The following is an 11,914-nucleotide window of genomic DNA, read 5'->3' as shown; positions in this document are numbered from 1 at the left end:
AAATTGGGCCAGCAAGTATGCATAGCTCTGGTTTGGTTTCCTGAAGCAGCTCTTGTTGAATTTCCATGTTGCTCCTGGCACGGCATTTGCCTCAGTGCTGCATTGTCACACTGCAGTGAGCAGGTAAAGGTGCAAGGCTTGGGGAAGAGCCCTGAGCTGCTGTGCTGCTGTCCCTGGTGTGGGCAATCCCACTACCTGCTCTTCTCTGCAGGGCTCCAGGCCTCAGGTCACCACACAGACTCAGGGGTGTTGCTTGAGGATACAGTTACATCAGCCCTGCCTGAAACAACTGAGGAAAACTGCTGGGCTGGAGCAGGGTAGTCCAAAGCAGATAAAGACTTTTTTCCCACATGAAGCATGGGAGGCAAAATAAATAAATTGCATTGGGCTGGGTGTGGGTGAGCTCATTGCCTAAGTGGCTCAATTTTGCCTCCTGTCCCCTCCTCACCCATTCACCCACATAGCTCCATCAGGTCTCAGGCAGGGATAATCTGGGCTTTCTTAGGTCTGAAACAGAAAAGAAAAACACTGCTCTCTGTACACATAATCCCATCACCACTGAGGGCATCTACTCAGTTGTGTAGCAGGTCAGCCAAAAAGCATGTCTGAGGCAGCACCATAAGATTAAGCCTGTCCACACCCACTGTGCCCACGGCTCCTGCTTAAAGCCTGTAGGAAGGCAGGCTGCAGTCAGGCTCAGCTGATAGCAGCCTTTTGCCCACAGCTACAAAGCTGCCTGCTCTGACCAGGACTCCACTCTTACCTCAGGAAGAGCATCCCCTTCAAGTCTTGAACGGAAAAGTGCTTTAGAGCTTCAGAGACGTCCCATGCCAATGGCAAAGACAGTGGCTGTAGTTTGCTCTGGCTCCCACTGGAGCTCACCCCCTGCTCTGCCACAGTCTCCAGTGGGGGCAGGTCTGGACCAAGGGGAAGCCATGGGCAGAGCAGGCTTCAGGGCTCTGCACAGCAGCCCGGCCACAGCGCCCAGCAACAGCGCATGCCAGGCTCTGAGAATCTGCCAGCACAGGGCGAGGCAGCCCACAAGACACTTCTCCAACTGAGATGGAAATTTTTCTGTAGATAGCTTGGCTCATTCTGAAAATGGATATCTATAAATGCTCTGCAACACATCTACCAAGAATGGGCCTCAAGGTTCTTCCAGGAATCATGCAGGGAGAGGGAAGAAGTGATGTCAGGCTGAGCTGAAGCAGGTTTTTTTCCAGGTTCTGTTTGTTTTCAAGCAGAGCAATAAACAGCTCTGTCTAGACCTGCACTGCCTTGTCTGTCCATCTGAGACATAGCTCTTCTGGCTCCCAGCTGCCAGCACATCCTCAGGCCCCTCCACAGTAAGGCAAAACAGGGATGCATGAAACCTTCCTTGCCACACAAGGGAATCCCATTTTTCAGGCTGCTCTCCTGTCAGATCAGGGATGTGGTTGGCTTGGGGCAGGTTTTAGAGCCTCATTAACACTCAGCAATGAGGCCTGGCAGCAGCTGATTTGATTTAAGGTTCATCTCCAGGCTGTGATTTAAGGGAAGATTTGCTTAATGTTCTCTAACAGACTCTTCTGACTGGGAGCTTGAGTGCTGCCTAATGACAGACTTATTTATTGTAATGTCTTAGGAGCAGAGAATCTTGAGGAGCTGGGCAGGAGCACAGCAGCTGCTGGCAGGTGCTCAGACAGCACTGGAAACATCCCTCACACCACAGTAGTAACAGAGGACTGTGCATTCCTCTATCCAGAACAGCCAGATACTGCAACCCTCTTCTGCATCAAGGGGTCAGCAAGACAGACCACTCCCTGCTTGCCCAAGATGTTCAGTGCTGCACCTCTCCACAGCTTTTTACACAGGATAGGTGAAATGCTCTTCTTTCTCCTTAGTGCAGGACTTAAATGATGGGAAATGCAGAGGCCTGCTCATCTCCAGACTGGTTAAAATGTGATTTGCAAGTAAGACTCCCAAATGCACCTCCTTGTTTCCAGTTTTGGAGTTTCAACTCACAGGCTGTCTGCTTTCCTCTGGGGAAAGGGGTGGTCATCATCTGACATTTGCATGCTGCCTAGAGCTTCATAGATGAAAGTATCTGTCCCCAAGGCCAAAGACAGAGACAACCATCACACAAATGAAGACAGGAGGTCAAGCAAGGGTTTGTCATATTTTAATGACATTGATCTTTGGTGTTTCCCTCGTCAGCACTCACACTTTCCCCGTACTTCCTCCATAAGCCTGCTAGGGATGGAGAGTTACAAACGAAAAGGAAAATCACATTTGAGACTAAAAACAAAGTATCAGAGCCTTGACTTCTCCACTAGAAACTACATGTACAAGGTCAAGATTTCACATGCAACACCTTACATCACAGACCCATACCTCACACCCTGGCCTGGAGCTGAAAAGAGACTTCCTGCCCCCTGTTAAGGATGTGCAGCTCAGTCCTGGCACCATGAAACCACTGGAGTGGCTCATTCATGTTAATATTGGCACAGCTTAGAACATCCTTGTGAGAACTGCATCCTGACTAGAGAGCAGTAGCCCTTGTCCCTCTACCCGTCCATACGGCATCTCTGCTTCGGTTCCTGCCAAGTTCTAAACTAACTCTAAAAAGGAAAGATTCCACCTGTGAGCATATCCTGAGCCATGCATGTTCTGGTGAAGCCCAGCTCTTCCCAGAAAAGACCACAGCATAGGCAGGACTGGTCTCAGAACACCACACTCTGGGGGAGCAGTGCTGTGCTATGGAGAGGGACTGCGGCCTGGAAGACCCCTCCACTCCAGCAACAGAGCTGGAGCATCACGCCTGGGTTTGCCCAGTACTGCCTGTCTCCAGAAGGATGCTGCAGGCCCCCTTCCCTTTCTTCACTCTACTGATCAGCTCCATGGGTATAAAAGGGCAGGAAAAAGGAAAACAAAAAGGCTTTACAAAGGATGACACACCAAGTTGCAGGGCTTAGCTCTGGAGATGCCATGGGGCTTCAAAATTTGGCTGATGTGCAGCAAGTGTGGTTTGTATTCCTGTTAACTCTTCAGCAGTGGGAATGTTGGAAGTTAAGTACGCTTTCTTTCCCATGGTTTCCCCTGCAATTCTTATCCCTTCCCCCATCACCCAGGATAGAGAAGCCCTCTGAACCACCAGCATCCTGTAAGAGCCACCCATCCCTGCTCTTCCAGCTCCTGGCCAGCTGTGAGGTACAGGTCTCTGCTGAGCAGTACAAGGGTAGCACCAACACACAACTCAATCTCTACCTGTTCCGCGACTCCCCACTGGTGCTGTCATTACTATAGAAGTTGGTACTGTCAGAAAGATGGTTATTGTTAGTTAGGTCACTGTATTCAATTGGTCCCTCGGTGTCCATGGAGGACTGGGCCTGCTCTGGCAGATCCAGGTCACCAGCGCTTTGTCCTTCACTCCCACTAGGGGCTGTCCGTGGGCTCAGGCCACGCTCTGGCAGCTGCACGGACTCCGACAGGATCCGTCCCTCCAGCTCTGTGCCCAGCTGCTGAGAGGTGGACTGCTGTGCCGACGTGCCCTCAGCTCCAGTGGGCTCTGTGCCAGTCTGAGAGCTGCGGTGGATCCGGTGGCTCACAATGATGTTGTTGCCAAAGCCACCCATGGATGCCATGGTGGTGCTCTGCTCCCTCTGAACCACGGCAGTCATGCCACCTTCTGCCATCAGCCTTTGAATCCTGCTCAGGGCATCCTCCCCACTGGCCCCATATTCTGGACCTTCACCTGCAAAAGAAAGCAGAAGCAACTCTGGTGCACAAGGCAAACCATGACACAAAATAAAGCATGCTGAGTAGTTGCATCATGCAGTGTGCGTGTGTGGGACAGAAGATGAAGGTTCTATTCCACACAGAGCCCAGTATTTTATTTCCATAACTTGCCACTTGGTTAAGTGTCAAACAAAGGCACTGAATTCTGTCAAGAAAATATTGGTCATTTCCACGGGTAACCCTCAGAGACTTGCATGTCCAAGCCTTGGAAAAGCAGCTCTCATCTAGCCATAAAGATGGGGGAAGGGGTAGTAGCCAAAGAGGCAGGATGCTTTATCACAGCTGTAGAGATTATCTCTACCCACGGGGACACCTCAGTTTGCACTGCAATAAACCAAACAGTTCACCATGGTGTTTAAGAACCCCATGGCTTTTCCTACTTCACCTGTTTGAGAAGTAGGCAGATGACACACTGGCAATGTCTCCAGTGTCAATCTAGGGAGGACAAAAGAAGCTGGCCAACAGCAAACAGCAGCTACAGAACATGGTCTTCCACATTAGCTATGATCAAGTGTGTAGGCTCCTGCTCCCCTTGACTGATATCTTTCGAGGAATACAAAAAAACATCTCAAGACCTACAGTCTTTGTCTACTCTTATTTCTGAGGCTTCCCTTATTGTCAGGCTGTAGTGAGCTGAGAGAACCATCGTCACATACCTTGGTTGCTCAAGATTACTTCAGGAGAACAAAATCTCACCAAAGAATTGTCCATGTAGAAGATTAAAACACCATGACAGGGAAGTTCATTCCAGTTCAGTTTCTCAACATCCTCCTTTTGCTACAAACCCTACCCGGAGCATTTGGGGATAACAATCTGTAATAATAAACTGCTAGAAACATTCCACAGTGGGATCTTGCTGATTCTTATTAAAGAAATAAATCTCACTCCCACCTCTATGAAGCTATCACAGTGCTGATTTGAGGAGAAAGCCGTGAGCTCTCCTGGCACCAAGGAAATGAACACAAATGTCAACAAGGCTAGATGTAGGGAGGAGTTAGAACACAATAAAAAACAAAATGCCACACTGACTAGGAAAACAAAAATACTTGGGGCTGTGGAGTTTAATATCTTTATAAATGATTTGGATGAGGGGATTCTAGTGCACTCTCAGTGAGCTCACAGTTGACAGTAAGTTGGTTGGGAGTGTTGATATGCTGGAGGGTAGAAAGGGTCTGAGAAAGAATCTGGACAGGCTAGGTCAAAGGCAAAGACCAATTGCATGAGGTTCAACAAGGTACCCTTGAGTCACAACAATCCCAGGTGGCACTACAGGCTGGGGAAAGGGGGGCTGGAAAGCTGCTCAGCAGAAAAGGTCCTGGGGGTGCTGGCTGACAGTGGCTGAGCATGATCCAGTGTGTGTCCAGGTGGCCAAGAAAGCCAATGGCCTGTATCAGCAATAGTGTGGCCAGCAGGATCAGGGAAGATTGTGTCCCTGTACTCAGCACTAGTGAGGCCACGCCTTGAACCCTGTGGCCAGTTTTGGGCCCCTCACAACAAGAAAGGTCATTGAGGTACTGGAGCACATCCAGAGAAGGGCAATGATGCTGGTGAAAGGTCTGGAGCACACGTCGTAAGAAGAGTAGCTAAGGGAACTGAGGTTGTTTAGCCTGGAGAAAAGCAGGGTCAGGGGAGACCTTATCACTCCCTACAACTATCTGAAAGGAGGTGCAGCCAGTCTCTTACCCCAGTTAACCAGCAACAGGATAAGAGGAAATGGCCTCAAGATGCACCAGGGAAGGTTCAGGGTGGACATTAGCAAGAACTTTTTTCACTGAGACAGTGCTCACTCATTTTAACTGCCTAGGGAAGTGGTGGAGTCACAATTCCTGGAACTATTTAATAAATGACAGGACATGGCAATTAGTGCTATAATTTAGTTACATAGTGGTGTTCAGCCAAAGGTTGGACTTGATGATCTTGGAAGTGTTCTCCAGCCTAAATGATTGGATGATCATGTATCCAGCATGAGAGCTAAGATACTCAGCAAAGTCCACACCATGCCACTTGAGAGACGCCATGTAGTCAGTCAGTGACAGCTCATTCCCTTTTCTCATGGGCTCAGTAGTACTTGCATCAAGCACTGCCAGCATCCCCTACCACAGGACACAGTTAATTTCATCCTCAAGGAAGTCTGCTGACATATTGTCCTCCTGCAGAAATATTATGGACATTAAGGGCAAATTTACATCTCACCAGTAGTGTAAGTAGATTCCTGCTAGGAATGCAGTAAACCTGCTACATGCACTATACCTTGGCCCTCAATGAGAGCATCAGTGGGACCCCAGAGATACCTGTAACCACATGAGAATCTGCAGCACAGCCTAAGAGGAGTGAGCAAGAATACCCCCTGGACAGAGCCTGACCCACGACTAGCAGAGAAATCCTATTCAGGATGTGGCTGATGCGCAAACTAGGAACTTGGCTGACCAGTACAAAGACTGAGGACAGAGGCAACTATTATATTGGAAAACTGCAGTGTGAAAAACATGCATGCCAAGGGATATTGAAACATTAATCATGAGCAGCACTAAGTGGAAGTTTTGAGAAGCATGGGTTTTGATTCAGTAATCACTTCCTTCTGAGGGCATAGTCGTACTTCATTACCAACCATCTGGCCAGGCTGGAATGGAAGCTTAAGAAAGCCAAGATTTGCAACCTGGTCTAGAGACATGCCAGACAGGCCTATCTACACAACTCCTGAAACAGCAGGTACTGTGCTCTTGATAGATCACTTACTATAAACGAGTCCAGTACAGAAGCACTGGAACAGCAAAACAGCAAGGACTCCCGGCCAGCCAATGCTCCTCAGCATTACAAACATATGCTTCACCACAGCATCCCTGGCTCTTCCCTGCCCCTAAATTACCATATGCCATGGCTGAATTTCCAACTGAGGCATCTCCTTCCTCAGAAGACAGGCAAGGGCTGATGCCACAGCAGGAATCAGTAAGGCATGAGCCTTCAGGTCCCAGAGATACAGCAATGTTGGAAATTTCCAGCCCATCAAGAGCCAGAAGTGAGCCTCACCATTCAAACAGCCAACAAACACCTCTGCTTTGGGGACTGTCCTCCCCTTTTCCTCTCTCAGGTTTCAACGATGACTTGGGCTGACTAGCTCAGAGCAAAGCTTGCTGTGCCATTTGCCTTGAGCTGAGCTACAGCACAGATTCACACACAGCCCGTTCCTACTGCCTGGTGACTCCCACACACATTCTTTCACCAGGCTGCCAATGCAGACTACATTAGTATTCAGAGCAAGTGAAATAAGCTGACTTCCATTTGGTGAAGGTTCAGGGTGGGCACACAGGCACTTACCCAAAACAACAGCAATGCTGTAAACTACACACATATCAGCTTGCTGCAGTGCTGTGCTCCTACAAATGTTTTCTACTGTAACCAAAGTGACCTTTCCAGAGGTCCAAACGCCTGTCTATTCCAAACACAGAACAAAACATTACTCTTGAGAGCAATTATCCCAAAGACCAGAGGATTTCTGTCAATGTAGCTGTCTCAAACATTTAGCTAAATATTCCCTAGCTAATGCATCTGTTTTTAAAAGTCCTCTATGCTACTCCAGCAAGACAAGAATTTGACACAGAAAACTATGCAGGCAAAACATCTTACAAACTTTTGATGGAGTTGGGCGTAAGGCAGGGTATTTCCACTTCTAAAGGAAGTGCACTCTGAAGTACTTATAGGGAGTACAACTTGTTTATCTCTGGGAATGGATGGCACACTCCTGATGGAATGCAAAGTCCACAGATGCAAGGATGAGATCAGACTACCCTGTATCTGTGCAATATACTGACACTGCTCTTGAATTTTCTTCTGTTTTCAACATTCTGCTTTGTAAAACCAGCAGTAGTTAGGAACCGTGTTTGCAAACAAAGCTTCAAAATTAGAACAGTAAGCACTGCGGAGATATCTAAGTCTTCAGAGAACATGAAATAATAGCTCTGAGGTGTGAGCTGCCCCACTAATTCAGATGCTTAAAGATAAAAATATCAGCATTTTTACATTAATTCACCCCTTGCATAAGAATAGAAAAGGGAGGGGCACACCACAGTATAACCAGCTATGAGTAATTATATCTCCCTTAATGCCACAATAATTACTTTTCTTTCCAACCCAGAAACATGTTCACACTTCCTTTCTGAGGTAGTTAATGCAAACAACTCCACAGAACTCAGAAAAAATACAACTGGCTTTAACTTGTAAGAATTTTCTTAGTAATATCTCGTCTTGGCTATACATATGAGTGAAACTTGCTTTTGTAATGAGAGTTTAAAAGTAGCCCACATAATTTAATCCCAAGAGACCCAAGTACTTGGAGTAGATCACGCTGTAAAGGCTTGCATAGTACATACTTCTAGAACCTAAGTCTATTTTTTGGTAGTGGTTTTCAGAGGATTTTAAAGAGAAACCAAAATTTGCAGTTCTATAGGACATATGACGCAGATTTTACAGATGGATGGGCAGATGAAAGGCTAAGGGATCTACCCACGTTTCTACTTGGAGGATGAGAAGCAGATTTGGAAGCTGATCCCTGGTGTCCCAGTTCCCATTTCCACACTAACTACACAAAAGTCACATCACACCTGACAAGAGCATTGCAAGAACGTGTTCAGCTAACATCAAACAACATGTTTCTTCTCCTTAGCGTTCATGAGGCTCGGCTGGGGACAAAGTATTCCTGCCCAAGCAGCCCCTTGACACGTGTTCCTAATGTCTCAGATTAAATAAATTACATCACATGCAGGCACACTGATTGCTTCTAAGTGCTCCTCAGGCACTCCCAGAATCCTTTGCTTGTATCAGGAAAGTTTTGCTTGTATGTGCTGTCTTTTCACTACCAATAGTTTGAATCTCACAAACCCAAGCCTTCATGTTACAACCCTCTTCCCTCTCAAATGAATCTGCTGCAATATCTGAAAGCAGTTGGAACTGATGGAAATTTATATTGGCTGGTGATAAACACTTCAACCCAACAAGTTAAAAACTGTATATAGCATGACAGCATATGTTGCTCCCTCAAAGGCAGGCTAAGTAGCAATCCAGTGACAGCAAATATTCGGATGGCTACAATTTCAGTAACTCATGACATGTGCCTACATGCACAACAAGCACTGAGTTTTAAGCCCAAAAGACAATGCAGATGGTAGGAAATCAGATGACATCTGCTTTTCAGTTATTTGTTGTTGTTTTTTTTTTCCTCTTTAAAAACTAGATTACTTGAAAGACAGGTTATCTCCCAACAGCCAGGGGACAGCACGGGCCCACTATCAAACAAGTGTCCTGCAGCTCTGCAGAGGTCCCTCTCCCTCCGCCTGCAGCAGCTTTGGCAAATTGCAGACCCTGCAGTTACTGCTCCTTGCACTGTATTCCAAAGATCCAACAGCCTGAACAAGTGGCAGCCACAGCCTGACCCAGTCTGGACCGGGAATTACAATTTTTAAAGGTTAAAACTTTGGGCCATTAAATCTCATTAGGAATTTTTGTTGGGTTTTAAGTGAGATTCAATCTGCCAGCTGAATACAGATCCCACTCCCATTATGCCTGTCTATTTGCAAGGAAAACATAGTATAACGCCCAACAGATTGTTTCTAATTAAGGGTGCCTCAAAGTTACAACTCTATCACTATTTCCACTATGTCTGTCAGCTTAAAAGAAAATAGGAGACAGTTCAAACACTGTTTTAAGCGTTTCTTGGTACCTCTCCTAGTTTTCTCTCAACTCTAACTACCTTTCCTTTATGTGTGGCGTGGAAGCAGAGTTCACAAGTCCGCTACTAACTGCTGCAAAACAGAGAGATTTAGACATTAGAGGGATTCACTTCTAATAAAGTCATCATATACTCATTCCTCCAAAGAAGGCAGAAAGATAATCAGAGCAGCAAAGTCCCCGCAGAGCTTTGCATGAGAAAAGGAAACTATTTATACCCACACAGAACTTAATTAGATTTCTGCTGCAATTCTGCATACTCTCTTTTTTTTGTACAGTAAGCACATATCTGCAAGAAATGCCCTGAGCCAGAAGGGCTGACAGGACAGAGGACAGAAACCCACTCTCAGGGTGGCATTAGCCTTTCTCTTTTTTTTTTTCCTTTTTTTGTTTTTTTAACCTTACAAGGGGTTTTTTTCGTTTGGTTGGTCACTTGGGGCTTTTTCACCCCTCATGGCAGGGCAATAACTAGACCACTTTCCTTTACATTACTCGGAATCACACTTGATTTATCCATTGTGCTGATGATAATGCTGCTAAGCCTTTACATAGTGATTTCCATCTTCAAAGCCCCATACAAAACACTAATTAATCTCCACAGCCCCTGGTGTGCTGTACTATGGGAAGATTAATTCCTATTTAGTAGATGATTAATAATTTGCCCTGGGTCATACTCCAAGTTACTGGTAGCACATTTCTCACATTTCTTCTCCTTTTTTTTTTTTTTGCCTTTTTGCCCCTCACATCTAGATCACACTATTTGGAAACACGGTTTTCCTTCCAGCAGGCAGAGTTACAGCACATATGGTGGGTAAATTAGCCACCAGAAAAGCACCACAGCACCTGGTCTTGCCTGTTGCCTGCTGGAACACACTGGATGTGCATCACAAGAGTTGATGATGCTAGGAAAATGGCTGGCTTACCATCACAACCAGCCAGTAATGCTCATGTGTAATGTGAAGCACAAAGATGAGCCAGACCACCAATGCCACAAGTACCTGGCTGACTGCCTAAGGTGTTGGGAAAAGGAGAAGAAAATTTGTCTCTCTGCTTCATGTCAATTCTTTGTACTATTCTTCTGTCATGTATTGCTATTGATTTTTTTGATCCTTCATGCTCCTGACCATTATAGTCTTCACAGTTCCCTGTTTCAAGTTATTTTGAGCCCTTACACAGTAATTTCCACTGAGGATGCAACTGGCATAGGAACTGACCAACAACAGGTAAAAACACCTTGGCTCATCTCTGAGGCATGTGTTTAAACTGCAGTAGCTCCTTTGTTCTACAGGCCCCAATACAGCTGACAGGAGTGACAGCTCATTTTGCAGGTGTGGCCATTTGCAAGGGGACATGTGGTAAGTCAATGTCTGAGATGGAAATTGCTGATGTGGAACTTGCTGCTCTTCTTCCAAGCAAGAAAGAGAGATGAAGAGAAGTACCTGTCCTAGGCTTGTTATTTACACTCCTTTTCTTCCAAATGTTACACGTTTTTCTTCTTTGTAAAGATATCCTGCCAAGGCACTGGTAAAGAACAGCCCTTTCCCCGTCTCATTAACAGTCTAGTTAAAGCCTATGATCTAGATCTGGAAATTGAAAAGTTAAAAAGAACAAGATAAAGAAACTGTCAGATGATTGCAGAACAGCAGGAGAGAGAAGCAGTGTCAGAGAACTCTCCTGGTTTAACTGATTCCAAAAGCCTGCAGCATCAGCCATCATGGCCTTGATGCAAGAAGGTCCCACACTATCATGTTCTCAGTCTGTTCCACATTCAGTGGAAGAACCAGTTCCCATGAGTTCAGCATTTGTCCAGACAGTCTGTGCTCCAGTCTTATTCACACGCCATCAATTGTACCAACCTTCCAGAGAGGTTAATCTCAGCTCTGCTGAGATAAGCAGACGGAAACCCCAGTGGGCAGGAATTTCCCACTTAACTTTGTACAGAAGAGCTGAGATCAGAGAAACACAAAGCCATATCACACATGCTGGATACTACACAGCAGAAACCGTGGAAGAGTCACATACCAAAATGTAACTTTCAGAATGACAGAGAACAAGCAGGCATATAGGCACACACAGGCATGTTGTGGGCTACTTCCCAAAGCCAAGGAGGTTTATCATGAACCAACAACTTCAAAACTGTCTCCTTGATTTTCTCGTCTTTCCTATGTATATACTGCCCAACCCACACCTAGCCAAGCCTTCAGAGTTGAATGAAAGCACGAAGTTACAGTATTGAGACAAGAAGCTTGGATAAATCAATGTTTTCAACAGATTAGTGACTTTGTACAGGAATTGCACAGTAGCTGTTTCCAGCTCCTTACATATTGGTAAGTTTTCCTGGACTGCTAACCACTAGAGACATTTTTGTATAGCTGAACTGGGCACTCATCACGTACCTCATCAATCAAACTAAACA

General features: G+C 46.0%; 1 protein-coding gene across 3 annotated transcripts in view; it reads right to left on the bottom strand.

The window, feature by feature from the left end:
• Positions 1–2,145: 2,145 nt before the first annotated feature.
• The window catches only part of AMBRA1 (autophagy and beclin 1 regulator 1), a 125,847-nt gene continuing 116,078 nt past the window's right edge, over positions 2,146–11,914 (bottom strand). For all 3 annotated transcript variants that reach the window (XM_059474608.1, XM_059474609.1, XM_059474610.1), the window contains one exon: positions 2,146–3,733. In XM_059474608.1, the coding sequence (XP_059330591.1) occupies positions 3,243–3,733 (491 nt within the window). In that variant the 3' untranslated portion in view covers positions 2,146–3,242. The remainder of the gene's footprint in view (positions 3,734–11,914) is intronic.

The sequence above is a fragment of the Ammospiza nelsoni genome, chromosome 6 (assembly GCF_027579445.1).
Source record: "Ammospiza nelsoni isolate bAmmNel1 chromosome 6, bAmmNel1.pri, whole genome shotgun sequence".
Taxonomy (NCBI): domain Eukaryota; kingdom Metazoa; phylum Chordata; class Aves; order Passeriformes; family Passerellidae; genus Ammospiza; species Ammospiza nelsoni.
Note: the sequence above shows the minus strand (reverse complement) of the source record. Positions and strands in the feature narration are given on the sequence as shown.